This window comes from Diceros bicornis, chromosome 26 (genome assembly GCF_020826845.1).
Source record: "Diceros bicornis minor isolate mBicDic1 chromosome 26, mDicBic1.mat.cur, whole genome shotgun sequence".
Classification (NCBI taxonomy): Eukaryota; Metazoa; Chordata; class Mammalia; order Perissodactyla; family Rhinocerotidae; genus Diceros; species Diceros bicornis.
In genome coordinates, this window is record NC_080765.1 from 37,932,857 (window position 1) to 37,950,160 (window position 17,304).

The window sequence follows — 17,304 nt, forward strand, 5'->3', positions numbered from 1 at the left end:
AAGAGCCAGGAAGCGGGTGTGGAAGCGGGTGTGGAAGCGAGCTACCTGGGGCACTCGTTAATAGAGGATGACTAACAGCACAGGGCCTTTGGCAAAGTTTCTAACAGGCCTCAACTTTAATCAATACCAAGAATTCATACTTTGGAGGTCAAGGAGGACCAAGACCTTGGCTCAAATTCTAGTTCAGGCATTGTATGACCTTGGGCAACTTATTTTGACCTTCATTATCCTCATCTGTAAACTGGGGCTAACAGTACCTACCTTTAAGGTTTGCTATGCAGGAAAAAGCAAGAAAATAAAGCATACACGTGAAGTGCTTAGTGCCCAGGCATGAAGGCAAGCAATCAAAATCCTTTTCCCTTTCTTCTGGCCGCAGCAGAACCATTTGGTTCCCTGTGAACCTGCCTTTAGCACTCCTGACCTCTCCCTCCCACAGTGGGCCAGGTAACCAGGCTGAGCAATCACCTGGCCACAGCAGGGCATGCACCTTGACTTGCCTCACACCCCCCCACCCTCATGCTAGCCCCGTTTGATATTTTGTGCATCATGAATTTTTTTCCATACAATTTTTATTTTTTTAAATATTGCATGAACAGCTTATTTATCTTGATTGCTGAGGGTTTTTTTCTGGTGTCCCCTTAAATTCTGTGGCTGAAGTGAGTGCCTCACTGGCTTCAGCCTAATCCCAGTCCTGGACCACAAGTTCCTCCCCACGACTTCTACCTGAACAAGAAGACAAGCCTTGTCTCCTTCTAGAACTGAAGTCAGCAAACAATGGCCCAAGGGCCAAATTCAGCCACCACCTGTTTTTGTAAGTAAAGTTTTATTGGAACACAGTCACGCCCCTTGTTTACATGTCTGTGGCTACTTTCCCGCTACAGCAACAGCAGAGCTGGGGAGTGGCGACAGAGACCTATGGCCCACAAAGCCTAAAATACTTACTATCTGATCCCTTAAGGAAGAAGTTCGGTGACCACCGTTCTAGAAGTAGGAGCTCTAATAATCATGTAAACCTGGAGCTACCTGGGGCGATTTCTCCCCCATCATAGAGAGCGAGCCCACCTGGGAAAGACACCAACCCAGAGAGAAGCAGGGCTGAGAGAGAGAGAGACAGATGTGGGAGATGCTGAGCCCCCGAACCCAGCCCAACCCTTAGATTTCTTGGTTACTTGAGTCAATAAGTCCCCTTTTTTGCTTAAGTCTGTCTAAGCGGCTTGCTTCACTTGCAACCAGAAGAAGCCTAATGCAGTGAGAGAGGGTATGTTCTTCAATCATCTGACAATCATTTACAGAGGACCGACCACACACCAGGCACTGAGCAATGCCTGCGTGCAGTGAAGGGGTGAATGCACCACTCAGAAATAAACAAACACAGCATTGCTCAACAAGAAACAAAAATCCAACTTCAAGGAGCTAGGCTCCTTGTAAACAAAGAAAGGCTTCTTCTTCTCACATACTAGTCCTGGAGGTAGACAGCTGGTTCAAAGGCTCTGTCATGGGCAGAATCTCCAATCTCTTCAGCTTCACCTCACTGTCTCAGGACTGTCACCACTCTGGGAATCACATCCACAATTGGAGCAGGAAGAATGAGGATAAGATAAAGCCAGCTCCAGCACCCCTTTTCTCAGGCAATGATAAGTAATCCCAGAAAACCGCAAGGGAGTGGAGAACAGGATGCCAAGTCTGGCTTAATCACTCATGATCCATGACCTAGACCTAGAGAAGGATATCCCCCAGCCCCAAGCAAAATCAAGGTTCTATTAAGCCAACGAAGAAAAGGGAAATGGATTTTAGGTAGGAAACTAACAGAATCAGCCACACATGGTATCACCCATTCCAGGAACAAGAGGCAGACCAAGTGCTTCTGTACTCCAGCCTGAGACCTGGGTAAGCACAGGTGCTCTCAAATCCCAGTCACATCCCAGTGTGGATGAGCCGACAAGACACAAATGGATCGGTAGAGTTTCCAATAAGGGGCTGTAGCTTTGTCACTCGGCCATCTTCCAACCAGCCACAAGACTGCCTCCTGGAACTAGAACCCAGTGACTGTGGTTTAAACATGAACCATACATAATAAAGGCTTGTACAAAGTATGTAAACTTGATACTTTACTTTGTTGTTAAATTGTGGTAAAATATACATAATAAAATTTACCATTTTAATCATTTTTAAGTGTATAATTCAGTGGCATTAAGTACATTCACAATGTTGTGCAACTATCACCACTATCCATTTCCAGAACTTTTTCATCTTCCCAAACAGAAACTCCACAGCCATTAAACAAGAATTTCCCCATTTTTCCCTCCCCACAGCCCCTGGTAACTTCTATTCTACTTTCTGTCTCCTGTCTCTATGAATTTGATTATTCTAGATACTTTAGATAAGTGGAATAATACAGTATTTGTCCCTTTGTGTCTGGCTCCTTTCACTCAGCATAATGTTTTTGGGGTTCGTCTATGTTATAGTAAGTATCAGTACTTCATTTCTTTTTAAGGTTGAATAATATTCCAGTCTATGTATACACCACATTTTGTGTATCCATTCATCTGCTGTGAGACATCGGGTTATTTCCATCTTTTGGCTCTTGTGAATAATGCTGCTACGAACACGGACGTACAAGTCTCTGTTTGAGTCCCTCTTTCAATTCTTTTAGGTATGTATCTACAAGTGGAATTGCTGGATCACACGGTAATTCTGTTTAACTTTTTGAGGAACCACCAAACTATTGTCCACAGCGGCAGCACCATTTTACATTGATACTTTTTTTCTTGAGTTAGAACTGCCTTTATTTCTCTGCAACTGAAATTAACTCTGCTATTAAATTCCCTTTCAGTCAGATCTTAAACTCCTTTTCAGTTAGAAAAAACTTAAACTTGCCAATTAACGTTAACTTAGCCACTTTTTTTTTTAATTGTGGTAAAATTCACTTAATATAAAATTCACCATCTTAACCATTTTAAAGTATATAATTCAAAATTTGACACGTATTTAAAGAATGAATAAAGGCACAATAATCTGAGATATTGGATTACTTTTGAAGATTTCAATAGATTTAAATTTAAAACTAAACATCCCTACTGACTCCAGAACAAACACCGATTATCTTGGTGGGGTGGATAGAGATTGCAAAAATAAAGCAAGAAAAGGCGGCTAAGGGTCGGCCCCGTGGCTTAGCGGTTAAGTGCACGCGCTCCGCTGCTGGCGGCCCAGGTTCGGATCCCGGGCGCGCACCGACGCACCGCTTCTCCGGCCATGCTGGGGCCGTGTCCCACATACAGCAACTGGAAGGATGTGCAGCTATGACATACAGCTATCTACTGGGGCTTTGGGGGAAAATAAATAAATAAATAAAATCTTTAAAAAAAAAAAAAGAAAGAAAAGGCGGCTAAACTGCCCATCTTCCATGCGTGACCTGGCTCCTCCAGGCCGCTGCTTCACCTTGCTCCACTTTCCCTGTCGCTCACCCTGCTATGGCCCCACTGGTCTCCTGGATGTTCCTCCAACACGCCAGGCCTGCTCCACCTCAGGGCCTGCCCAGCCATGAAAACAGAAACCACACCAGGCGGTATACTGAAGGAACTTAATACAGCACATCTTTTACAAAGATGCTGGAGTGGGCCGGCCCCGTGGCTTGGCGGTTAAGTGCGTGCGCTCCACTGCTGGCGGCCCGGGTTCGGATCCCGGGCGCGCACTGATGCACCACTTCTCTGGCCACGCTGAGGCCACGTCCCACATACAGCAACTAGAAGGATGTGCAGCTATTACACACAACTATCTACTGGGGCTTTGAGGGGAAAATAAATAAATAAAATAAAATAACAAAACAACAACAAAAAAACATCTTTAAAAAAAAAAAAAAACAAAGATGCTGGAAGAATCTCTAACAAGCTGAAAAGGAGATAATGAGGCGATGTAGAGATTACTGATGTCAGAAAGCCAACCCATTCCTAGAGCCAGAGGAAAAAAAAGAAGAGGTGGTGTTACCAGGGCTGCCAGACAACAGCGGGACTGTGGCAGAAGCACCAAGGGGGAAAGTGGGATGAGAAGACGAAGGCCTAACCAGCGGACCATGTGTGCCCTCCATGGACCACAACCACTGCTGGAGATGCCACCTAAAGCAGGGCTGAGAGGAAGAAATACTCTAGCCCCCTCTTCCTCCACCTTCTCAACTCATCACCACCTCCCATGGCCAAACCAAGAGGGAAGAAGATGGGCAAAGGAGCCTGGGAAACAGAGTTTGCAGGGGAACAGCAGGGAATAAATTTGAGAGCAAACAGGCAACTGACTGGTACACACTTTCAAACTTGTTGAGCCACCTGGAATTCCTCCTCCAATAACAGTATCGCTAATTCTCTCATTTCTTTAGGTCTCTATTCAAATGTCCCCATAAAAAGGCTGCACTCTACACAGAAGAGCAAAACCTTCACCTATGGCAGACTGCTAGCTGCTCATCAAAATCTATCCTCTCTTCCTCCTGAACCCCCAGACACACTACACTTACCAGCCTGCTCTGCAGTGGCCAAGTGAGTCAGGTTCCCTACTCCCAGGCACCTTTCACCGGCCTGATTCACTCATTTCTGTCACCTGTCTGGCCCCTGTGAGCTGGAACACCTCTGCATAGCACACTTGTCATTCACCTACATTATACAAGAGTCTACACCACCTCCTTTATTGAAAAGTGGGAACCTTCTCTAGCACCAAAGAAACAAGGACTTATAAAGCTTGGGTCTTGTTTCCTTTTAGGGGTGTACCCCATCCTCTGCTGAAGAGCCATTTTCATGTTGACAGAAGCAAAGCAAAGGACCCATGGAACCAACAGGCCAACAATAATGGACTAAAAACTGACAACTCTGAGGCCAAATCTGAGTCTTAATTTACAAGACATCAGGATCAAATGCCTTTGAAACAGCAGGGGTCACCTTCAGCCAAGAGGCATCAGTCCAGCTATACCAGATCTTAATATGCTGGGACAGTTTCATGCCCCTTAGTAAAGAGCCATTGGCCTAAGCCCTCCGCCACACCTCTGTTGTCAAGGACCCTCCCAGGACCCTGTGGACATCCCCATAATCTAATGACTCATAGGTTAACACTTAGCCTGTGGGAGATAACACTCTGGCTTCTGGCTCCCTCCCTAAGGGCAGCTGTTAAACATTTTTATCACCACCACTGGACAGAGCTCAGTATTTTCTTTGCACCTTCCGCAGACATCCTTCCAAGGTCTCTTTCACCAGAAGTAGCTGATCTGCAAGTTCATGAATACAACAGAGACACACAAAGAGGGAACTGAAAACATTATAGGGATGGGAGGGTAGAGGAGTGGACTTCCCCTCACAATCAAAATGAAGGGCCCAGGGTTGTCCCAGCACATGCAGCTTCCTCCAAAATTAATTTTCTAAAGAAATGAAATGGTAACCCAAGGTGACCCAATGAAGCAAAGTATAAATTCTGCTTTGAGTTAAACGCAATCAACCGTTTTCAAAAATCCCCACTGAGGACCAAGGAAGTTGGTTTCTCTAATTTTACATTTGGGAGTCTATTAATACCATCTGCTTTCAACTGACTGTGAAGATGTACGGGGGGGCGGGGTTGGCTTCCCAAGAGAATGAGCAGCATGTCCTGAAGTCTGGGTCCTTGAGTCGTTACTTTGAATGTAGTTTTTTGGTGGCCAGGCATCTTGCAATACACTGGAGCTACAAGGATGAGCGAGGGTGGACCCAGTCCTTGACCATGGAGAGAGAGAGGCAAGAAAACAGGTAGTGCCATACATAAGTTTGATGAGAGAAGGACTCAGGACCATAGGAGGGGCACCTACAGGAGGGGCACAGTCCCGCTGAACTGGGTGGGGAGCTCAGGAACGACTTTTCTTTCTTTTTTTTTTTTTTGGTAAGGAAGATGGGCCCTGAGCTAACATCTGTTGCCAATCCTCCTCTTTTTGCTTGAGGAAGACTGTCGCTGAGCTAACATCAACGCCAATCTTCCTCTATTTTATATGTGGGATGCTGCCGCAGCACGGCTTGATGAACGGTATGTAGGTCCACGCCTGGGATCCAAACCCGCAAACCCCAAGCCGCCAAAGTGGAGCACGCAAACTTAACCATTGTGCTACTGGGCCAGCCTCAGGAACGACTTTTTGAGAGAAACCTGAAACTTCAAGAAAGAATAGATCAAAACCACAATGAGATACCACTTCACACCCATTTGAATGGCTATTATCAAAAACACAAAAAATAGCAAGTGTTGGTGAGGATGTGGAGAAACTGGAATTCTTGTACATTGCTGGTGGGAATGTACAAGAGATCAGCCAGTTCAGAAAACAGTATGGTGGCTCTTCAAAAAATTAAATGAAGAATTACCATACAATTCCACTTCTGGGTGTATACCCGAAAGAACTACAAGCAGGAACTTGAACAGTTATTTGTACATCCATGTTCATGGCAGCACTATTCATAATAGCCAATACAGGGAAACAACCCAGGGGTCCATCAACAGACGAATGGATAAACAAAGTGTGGTACACACGTACAATGGAATACTATTCAGCCTTAAAAAGGAAGGAAATTCTGACACAAGCTACAAATGCACAAACCTTGAAGACATTATGCTAAATGAAATAAGTTAGACACAAAAGGACAAATATTGTATGATTCTACTTATATGAAGCACCTAAAGTAGTGAAATTCACAGAGACAGAAGGTAGAAATGGTGGTTGCCGGGGGCTGGTGGGAGGGGAAAACTGAGGGTTATTCTTTAATGGGGATAGAGTTTCAATATGGGAAGATGAAAATGTTCTGGAGATGGATGGTGTGATGGTTGTACAATGTGAATGAACTTAATGCTTCTGAATTGTACACTTAAAATGGTTAAAATTATCATTTTTATGTTATGAACATTTTACCGCAATTTCTAAGAGAGAGAATAAAAGTTTAAGCAGTTGGTACTTCATTGAGGGTTGGGGAGGAAGGCAGACAACGGAAGGGAAAGAACAAAGAATACTTCCAGACTTGAAGATTTTCAGGATTGTAGAAACCAGGAGTGCTGTTCAAAATTTAGGATTTAACCATCTAAATTGGTCAGAGGCATTGAGCAACGAAAAGCCAGGGATACTGAAGACTCCAGAGAGTCTAGCATTAGTGCTATGGTTAGTGAATTGTGGGGAGATCCCAGGGGTCCCCAGACAGGGGCTGTGGCAGCAGGGGGACTTGTGGGGCTCAGGTCGTGGTTTCTTTATCAACTGGATAGAAGCGTTGCAATGTCTTACCTGTTGGCTGCATGTCAGCCCTGGGTGTGCAGTAGTGTTTAGAGGGAGGACAGAGATAGACAAAGCTGGTAGGAGACAAATCTCGGAAGCCATGTCAAGGAGTATGTCCTTTGTCCCAACTCTAACAGAGAACCATGAGCGAGCTTTAAGTAGAGGGCTAGGGTTGGGGAGTAGGTTGGTCATTTAAGACCCCTCTGGCTATAATGTGCAGAATGGATTAGAGCTGATCAAGATTAGAAGCAGAAAGACATAACTGGGGGAGAAAGAAGAGAATTCATTAAGGATGGAGGAAATGTGAATGGATTTTCTGAGAGACAGAAAACACTGCTTTGTGAAAGACTGGTTTGGGGGCGGAGGGGAAGGAGGAGGAGGAGGCTGGAAGGAAGCCTGAGGGCTGTCCAGGAGGCCCGGGTGAAGGGCAGAGCCATTCACTAAGCAAGGAACACAGGAGCAAATATGGGAGGTAATGATGATTCAGTCTTAGAGACTTTGACAAGCCTGTGGTACAACCGAATAGAGACACTGGAGAAAGAGCTCAAAGGAGTGATCTGCTGGAGGTATAACAGAGTAATCAACACAGATAGCAACTTCCACTGAGGAATTCCGACAGCATGTGTAGAAACAAGAGTCATCAACAGAATCTGGGGATGAGTAATAGCTAACATTTGAGGGTATAGAAGTGATAACGCCAAGACGGATCAGCAATGAAGTAGAAAGTATGCCAGGAGGTTGTGGCCATGCAGAAGGGAGAGGAAGACAGTGTTTCAAGGTCAGAGAGTCCTTGATGCCAAAGGCTGCTGAACAGATAAAACTTCAATTTGACAGGACAGGCAGCTCAATAATAGCAGGTGTGCCTCTGGTATGTTCTGAACCAAGCCTATCACCTTGTAATAGACTGTCAACACATAACCTCATGATGATATATTAGTGATTAACAAGAACATCAAATTCCAAGGTTATGCCATGAAATGCCACTGTTGTGGTCTGAATGTGTCCCCTCAAAATTCAAATGTTGAAATCCTAATCCCCCAAAATGATGGTATTAGCAAGTGGGGCCTTTGAGAGGACCCTTAGGTCATGAGGGTGGAGCCCTCCTGAATGAGACTAGTGCCTTATTTATAAAAGGGGCTCCAGAGGGATCCCTTGCTCTTTCCACCATGTGAGGACACAGCAAGAAGGCTCCGGCTATGAACCAGGAAAAGAGCCGTGTCACCCAACCATGCTGGCACCTTGATCTTGCACTTCCCAGCCTCCAGAACTGTGAGAAATAAATTTCTGTTGTTTATAAGCTACTCAGTCTGTGGTATTTTGTTTAGCAGCCCAAATGGACTAAGACAGCCACTAACTGCAGTGGTTCTTTCAAATTTCTCTAGAAGAATGGAAAATAATTCATTTTTCTACACTGCATTCTGCACTGGCTACTTGGACTTCCAATGGCTGCAAAACCCACTAATTCCAAGCCAAGCCTATGCAGAGCTCTTGGTTACTTAATTTTTAATTAATTTAAAAACCTGAGCCAGCCCTGATGGCTTAGCAGTTAAAGTTTGACACGCTCCACTTCGGCGGCCTGGGTTCAGTTCCCAGGCACAGAACCACACCACTCATCTGTCAGTAGCCATGCTGTGGCAGCAGCTCATACAGAAGAACTAGAAGAACTTAAAACTATAAACAACAAGGTACTGGAGCTTTGGGGAGGAAGAAAAAAGGAGGAAGATTGGCACAGATATTAGCACAGGGTGAGTCTTCCCCTGCAAAAAAAAAATTTTTTTTTAATTTTTGCTCTTTTCCTCAAAAATTAATCACTTCCTTTGTAGCACTCTGGAGTGATCCTGCTACAAGGTACCTCAGGAATCATGATATACAGTACTGTGCACATTGAATAATGAATGCCCTTCCTTCCAGCCAATATGTATTTACTGAACCTATTTTTATTAAAGAACTGACATATTTCCAGACACTATGCTGGGAGCTGGAAAGTCAAGAGGAATTAAAACAGACATGGTGCCCTGCATTACCAAAGCTTGCCATCTAGTGGGGCATACAGACACCAGACACCTGAACATGGTGTGACAGTAAGATAAAGTGGAATCCCCTGTCCTCTGTTCTCTAAGACAGAGTTGGCAAACTTTCCTGTCCTTTCTTCTCTAAGATAGCAGTTGGCAAACTTTATTTGTAAAGGGCCAAATAGTAAACACTTTAGATTTTACAGGCCAGATGGTCTCAGTCACAACTCTGCCTAAAAGCAGCCACAGACAGTAAGTAGATGCATGCGTGTGGCTGTGTTCCAATAAAATTTTATTTACAAAAAGAGGTGGAGGGACATGGTTTGCTGACCTCTGCTCTGAGTGATCACAGCTTACTCAATAACAGCTGCTTAACTTATTCAGGAATCAAATTGGGGGGAATCATGATCTTTCAGAGAGCCCTCTTTCTGGAAACAATCTGCCATTATGAACAAAAGCAGAAGCTTCAGAATCACACTCATGTAGACCTGAGGAGAAATCCTAGCTCTGCCACTTAGCTCTCGAACGTTAAGCAAATCATTGCATTTCTTTGGGCCTTATTTTCTTCATCTGTAAAATGGGGACACTATGATTCACTACGCATAGTCATTTCAGGAATAGAATGGAAAATGAACACAAAGGGTCTAACAAATCCCCAGGATCTCAGCAGCTGCTCGATATGAGTCACTAGCAAAAAATAAGAAAGCCAGGCCTGTGGTCAGCCAATTAATCAGAAAGAGCGGAAAATATCCAGGTGTCATTCCCAAGACTATGTGCTAATCACATTCTTCCTCCCATTTCTGGAGTACAGGTCTTGGACTTTTTCTTTAAGTTGTCTTGCTTTTCTCTATGGTTTAGGTTAGGATGTTTTTGGATGTGAGTAAAAGGAGATCCAACTCAACATGGCTTAAAGCATCAGGGAGCTGATTATCTCACATAACATTAGGTCCAGAGGAAGGACAGTTCCGGAGTTGGTTAATTCAGTAGCTCAGTGACATAATCAAGGATCCAGGCACTTTCCATCTTTCTGAGCTGCCACCGGTGGTATACTGGCTTCTGTCCTCAGATGTGTCCCCCTTCATAGCCACAGATCATTGCCACAGCTCCAAACATCACCATCTCATGCAACAACCCAAGGCCATAAAATAAGCCTTCTCTTGAGTCTCCATTTAAACAGCAAGGAATTTTCTCAGAAGCCCCTCAGCAGACTTCTCCTTCCTTCCTTTTGGTCAGAATTGTGTCTTGTGTCTATTCCTAAACCAACTACTGGCAAGCTGATAATGATTACGGCTGGCCAGATCTGATCCAGATTCACTTCCCCTGGAGCTGACATCAGGCCTGAAGCTCTTGGCCCCCCCAGATCTGAACAAAATCAGAGTTCTATTAGCAAGAAAGAAAGGCCAGAACTACTGAGTGGGGAATGACCAATGTCTGCCGTAATTATTCAAGCTAACCTGCACGACTGGAAGGGAAAGTTTAAACACACTGCAGGACCAGACTCTGCAAACGCAGATTCCCGTCTCATCACCAAATCAATCATTTGTGCAGACAAATTCAGTCACTTGTCAGAGTAAGAGAAAACAGCTCCAACAGACACAGCAGACTCTCACTTCTGGGGTCCGAATCCTAAAGGAGACACACTGGGTGACCTGGTCCCACGCCTCCCTGGGTCCTGCGTAACCCAACTATCTGGATGATCTAGTCAAGGGGATCTAGCTTGGGATGGACACTGCTTCCCACACCCGCCAACAGTGCTCGACAAGACAAAGTTGAGCTGGTGGCATAACTGCTTGTATCCATGTCCGCCTCACCAACATTTCTCAAGTCAGGGATGTTTGGGTAAAAACTCTCCAAGTCAAAAACAAAAAGAAACCTGAATGCTAAGCCAAAAACACAAACAAAACAAAAACACCTAACAGAGAGTAAACTAGAGAATGGGAGAGGTTTATAGGCACTGTTTAAAATCACCACAGAACTGAAGGAAAGTTGCCTGCAAATCCCCTAGCCAAGTGATGGTTTATCTCAGAGAGAAAAACAGTGAAAAAGTAACTGAAGATGGTCCCACACAAACGTGGCACATAAGGCACACACTAAAGTGTCACTTCAAGGTCCCACTTTTCAGCTGTGGAAGATGAGCCTGGATCAGACCAACTGCCCCACAAAAACAACAGCAACTAAAAAAGCTAGACAATTTTTCAATTAAAACAAAACTGAAGGCCTAGGAGCTCTGCAAAGGTGGGCGAGATCTGAGGAACTCAGACCCAGAGAGAAGGGAATTCCATAGACAAGAGTCCTACATTTAGAACCTCATTTTGCCCTTGAGGCTCTTTCCAACTACAGAGCTTCTCTGAAGAGAAGGTAAGCAGAGCTTTTAGAACTCCCACGGGTCTGAAAGGAAAAAAAATAGAGTTCAGGGCCTGCTGAGCAGGAATGGCACAGTAATCACCTCAGGGATTCAGCTGTGTACTGGATTGAATAGTGTCCCCCCACATTCATGTCCACCTGGAACCCCAGAAGGTGACTTTATTTGGAAAAAGGCTCTTTGCAGATGTAGTTAGTTCAGACGAGGTCATACTCGGGTAGGGTGGGCCCTAACTCTACATGACCGGTGTTTTTCTAAGGAGAGGAGAGGACACACAGAGACACAGACACTGAGGAAAGAAGGCTACCTGAAGACAGAGGCCGAGACTGGAGTGACGAAGCTACAAGCCAAGGAATGCCAAGGACCGCTGACGACCAGCAGAAGCCAGGAACACATCCTCCCTCAGAGCCTCCAAGAAGGAACCAACCCTGCTGACACCTGGATCTTGGACTCCTGCCCTCCAGAACTGTGAGAGAATACATTTCTCTCTGTTGTTTTAAGCCACCCAGGGTGTGGAAAGTTGTTATGGCAGCTCTAGGAAGCTGGAAACCTCAAAGAACTACATCCTAGAAATAAGGCAGAAGCAGAAATACATCAGCTTTCACAAATGCTGAAGCCCAGGCGTGAAGTGGCTCAATCCTTGACTAGATTAAATTCATCTTCCTCCACCCTAATTGCCTGAGAAGCACCAGTAAATCCTCTCTCACCTTCAAATTCTCTCTATAACTCTTCATACACAAAGTCTGGCACTCAGTGGAAAACACTAGGCAGGTGCAAGGACAAGAATGTATTTAAACCAAGGTGAAAACAGAAAATAAGGGACTTCTAGCTACAGCCAAGTGAGAAGGTTAACAAATTCTCTCCCTCAAAAGCAACTCTAAAAGTGGACAAAATTGACAAAAACAACTGTTTCAGCACTCTAGAAACTGACTTCAAAGGCTTATAATCTAAGAGGTGTTTACACTTGAAAACTGCTGAATTTCAAGTAAGAACAGTGGGAACAATAACCAGAGTGCAACAACAAATGACAACCGACACTCCATCTCAAGTGTCAGGGGCAAGAGGGGGAGGTGGAGACTCTGGTGAACTAGGGCGCTTGTGCCCCATCTACAGAGGGCAGGAGGATTGGGCTCCCAACAAAGTCAACAGTAAATGTGGGCCCAGAGTCACAGATCCTCAAGTTTAAGAAAAGCTAGAAATCCATATTTCAACAAGAAATCTCATAACTCGGGCCGGCCCCGTGGCTTAGCGGTTAAGTGCACGCGCTCTGGGTTGGAATACTCAGCTCCGCTATTTACCACCTGTGGGAACCTGGGCAACTTGTCAACTTATTTGAGCTCAGTGTCTTCATCCAAAAAATAAGGACACCATCACCCACCCGGGAAAGTTACTGCCACGTTATCATCGAGCACCCGCTCCAGCAGCTCTGCACCCAGGCCTGGGCTTCGCAGGCACTTGCTCATCGAGCCCCCACAACAACCCTGCGAGGCGGGTCCTGTTATTAACTTTATTTTACACATGAGGAAACGGAAGCACAGAGAAGGGCTGTCCCAGAGAGCTCACGTGTGACAAGTCACTGAGCAGGGATTTCAACCCTGTCGTTGACATCTGAGTCTGATGTTAACTCCTAAGCTACATAAAAGGCCTCGCCCAGCAGCCAGCAGGGACGATGGAGCAGAGAGAGGCTCATTTCCACCCAATCCTTCTCTTCAGATTTCCTTTTCTTCTTTCTGCCTGAAAGGGTCATTCCAATGGCTTTAAGAACAGCGACAAGGGCCGGCCCCGTGGCTTAGCGGTTGAGTGCGCGCGCTCCGCTGCTGGCGGCCCGGGTTCGGATCCCGGGCGTTCACCGACACACCGCTTCTCTGGCCATGCTGAGGCTGCGTCCCACGTACAGCAACTAGAAGGATGTGCAACTATGACATACAACTATCTACTGGGGCTTTGGGGGAAAAATAAATAATAATTAAAATTAAAAAAAAAAAGAACAGCGACAAGAAGCCACCGATCTGCTCTTTTCTAACTCTTAGCAGCAGAACCTACCCACTCCCTCTCACATGAGGTTTCTAATCCAACTTGCAATAGCAGGGAGGAGCTTTTAATCAGCCGAGGACCATCCTGCACCTGCACCCGTGAATGGTTAATTAACATTGCCAACAGTGATGACAGAAGCCCTTTGCTGCCACTCAAGGGCTAAGCTAGTTTGGTCTTCCCTTTGCTTCTAATTGGCTAGAAGGCTGCCCAGGACATCCTCCTCAACAGAAAACAAAGCCCGAGACTCTGCTTGTTTGTCAGTCTCTTCGGGATGCAGGTGCAGAAATCATGCTAAGATACAGGGAAGTGGGAGAATATGAATGCTGGAGACGTCTTGCAAATGTGTTGGTGCTTCTCTGATTATCAAGGCCAAGTAACAAAAAGACAGAAATTCTAGTCAGGATGGGAACAGAAAGAGCCATTCTTCAAGGCCAAAAGGTCAGAGTCTTAGGGAGGATGAGATGGAGGAAGAGGTTAAAAGTTTAAAGGGTGCCGGCGAGAGGAGGTAACTGGTTAAACATTTATTAGGGGCCATGAACTGAAGCAGGTGCTTCTCATGAGGTTCTCACTGAAGCCTGCTGACAACCCCCCCGGGGAGATGAGACGCTCCACCTTTACAGGTGAAAACAACTAAGCCTCGGGGGGAACTTTCCCAGGGTCATACCAGACTTACTCTCACAGTCTGACTCCAAAGCCAGGGTTGCCTCTGCCATGCCCGGCAGCTGCCCTCACCGGGATGGAAGCAGACCCAGAGCCTCATGGTCTACTCCACACCACCTTCTCTAAGGGAGCTCCCCCAGAGTCAGGTAAGATGGAAACAGGAAGAAATACGAGGGCCCAGCAAGCCGAGGGGGACTCTGGGAAAGCAGTGTCCTCAAACAGCTCATCAACCAGCCATAGCCAATGCCATTCCCACGCAGAGGCTCAGGGAAGCATCCTGGCCATGAGAAGTCACTGAGGCAACCAAGGCTGGCACCCAAGGAGGCCAGGGCAGCTGGTGGTGGTTTCTACGAGGACTGAGGCCCTTGCTGCTGGCTCTTCCCTGGGCCAGCCCCTGTGTCCCTGACTGTTTAAGAAGGGGCTCAGGAGCACAGAAGGAAAGTCAGCAGCGACAGGAATCCCTCTTGTAGCCACCCTGACCCCAAGAGGAACCACATTCATTTCTGAAGATGAGCAACTGGTGAGAAGAGCCAGGAGCAAAGATTCGTGGAAGGGCTGAGAGGAAAAGGAAGGGGATACACCAACATGAGGGAGACGGAGGGGCAAAGGCTTCAGTCGGCAGAGAATCTCCACAGGCACCTCTCCAAACACAGCGAGGGCTGCTTTTCAGCTGTGAGAGGAGGGAACTAGCAAAAGATGACACATTTTACTCAGCAGTGACGCTGACACTACCACAGTAACAAGAAAGATCCAGGAATGTGGGGCGGCAGCCACAAGCAGGGTCCGAAAGAACCTGCTCTTTAAAATGCAGGGGAGGAGGAGGACAAAGGACGTTTTCATATGACGTGTACGCTTCAGGGTCCAGAACCAAAGCACATCACTTCCAACAGTGTCCTCATCTGTAGACTGCAGAAAATAAAGGTCCCTTCTACTCACAGGGCTGCTGTGAGAACTAAACAAGTTAGTTCACATAAAAGCTGACAAAGTGCCAGGCTTGCACTAAGTACCGGGATATGTTAATAGTTACTGGCACCACCCCTGTCATTCAGAGACACAGGAGCACAGCACACGGGAAATGCTGTGATGCCTTTAAGATGGACGATAGCAGAACAATAAGCTCAGAGGCCTGTGTGGTTTCTGCTGCTGTTGTTGAAGACAGATTTAATTATGAAATGTCATGCTATCCCCATGCATAAAATTAAAACAGATTATTAATTTCCCAGCAATTGCCACACCACACTGGGAAAATAAGAACCTTGGCTGCAGGCCCCCAAGCCCTTCGGAGACTGCAACACGTGGCTCCGAGAATCCTGCACAAAGGATGACTGCATTCAAATTAGATGCCAGACAACACCATTACTGACTACAATTAAGACATCCTTACACATGGAGTTCTGCACCGCCACCACCGCCCCCCACCAACCAGTCCCACACAATGACTGCCTTGCCCGCTATTAAAAAATAAATAAAAGTTAAAAGAGAGAGCCAGAGACAAGACAACGTCCTCTAGGCCGCATCAGGCCGTGCAGTACCTGTTTCAGTTTTGCTGGCAAAGCCTGCTGCCTGTTTGATGGCGGCCGCTGTTAGAGCTAATCCTCGACTCCTCTTCAAGCCATGCTGCAGGACGGCCTCAAACTGGGCACACAGACAGGTTACCCTGTGAGAAAAGCAATGATTCATCAATCCACCCTGTGAGGGAGGGAAACCACCAGAGTAGCCCCAGCACCTCCAGGGAGTGGGTGAGTCACCAGGGGTGAACCTCAGTGTGAAGGTACACACTAGACACCTGGATCTACAGGTAGGTAATTGACATGTAACTGACCTGGGCCGCTCCACACCTCTCCCTATTTATATCCATTTCGCATAACTCAGGGAAGCCTCACACAGTCTAGCCATATTCATCAGACTGGTGAAAGCACAGTAATAATTTGCAGGAAACAAAGGGAAAATGGAATTGGTGCCAGCCAGCAGAGAAAGAAAAAAAAGCCAATTTAAAGACAAATCAGGCCGGCCCTGTGGCTTGGTGGTTAAGTGCGCGTGCTGTGATGCTGGTGGCCCGGGTTCGGATCCCGGGTGCGCATCGAGGCACCACTTCTCCGTTCATCCTGAGGCCGAGTCCCACATACAGCAGCTAGAAGGATGTGCAGCTACGACACACAACTATCCAATGGGGCTTTGGGGGGAAAAATAAAATAAATAAAATCTTTAAAAACAAATCAGTTTGGTGTGGGGAGGGGTTGGGTGTTAATTGTACCCAATTCACAAGTTTCAACTCTAATTAATATTACCCACAGTTTAAGGAACAAGATTATCTTTTTAAGAGATTGAATTCACCAGCCTGCCAAATTGGAAACAATGTGTAATTTCATGGCCTGTTACATACACTAAAATAATAATATGAATTCTGATTCTTGTTCTGTATTTTGTTGTAAGAGATTACATTGTGAAGTCACATCCAGAGTTGATGGAATTTTCAATTAAGTTACAATTACTGTGCATTTAATCGAATTTATTTCTCAATAACCAAAGAAACAGGAGATTCAAGAACATGTTTGCAAAGAGATGAGGTCACAGCAACTACACTCAATTCTTAGCAATCCTCCCAGGGCTCCTGGCCCTCAGCCCAGTTGGGTCTGTGGACTTCCGAGACCCTTCCATTCATTCATGCAACAAATGTTAAGAAATCCTGAACTGCTATGTGCCAGGTACAGTTCTAGGGTCTGCAAATACGAAGAGACAGGCAAGGTCTCTGCCGCACTACATACGTTTGCATGGTTCTAGCAGAGGAAGATACACAAACATAAGCTAACCAGGCTGTTTCACTTAATGAGAACTTTGAAGAAAATAAAACAGGATGAGGTGGTAGGTGGAGACAGGGCAGGGACACGCTTGGATTCTGTGGCCTGAATGGAGGTAACCTTGGAATTATGACTTGGATATGACAAGAGGCAGCAAGCTGGGCAGAAGGGCCCAGTGCAAAGGCCCTG

At 45.9% G+C, this 17,304-nt stretch overlaps 1 protein-coding gene across 3 annotated transcripts in view; it reads right to left on the reverse strand.

Annotated features, from left to right (window-relative positions):
- SNX29 (sorting nexin 29) overlaps positions 1-17,304 on the reverse strand; it is a 522,293-nt gene that overhangs the window by 468,433 nt on the left and 36,556 nt on the right. For all 3 annotated transcript variants that reach the window (XM_058570031.1, XM_058570032.1, XM_058570033.1), the window contains exon 4: positions 15,850-15,974. In XM_058570031.1, coding sequence (XP_058426014.1) covers positions 15,850-15,974 — 125 coding nt within the window. The remainder of the gene's footprint in view (positions 1-15,849; positions 15,975-17,304) is intronic.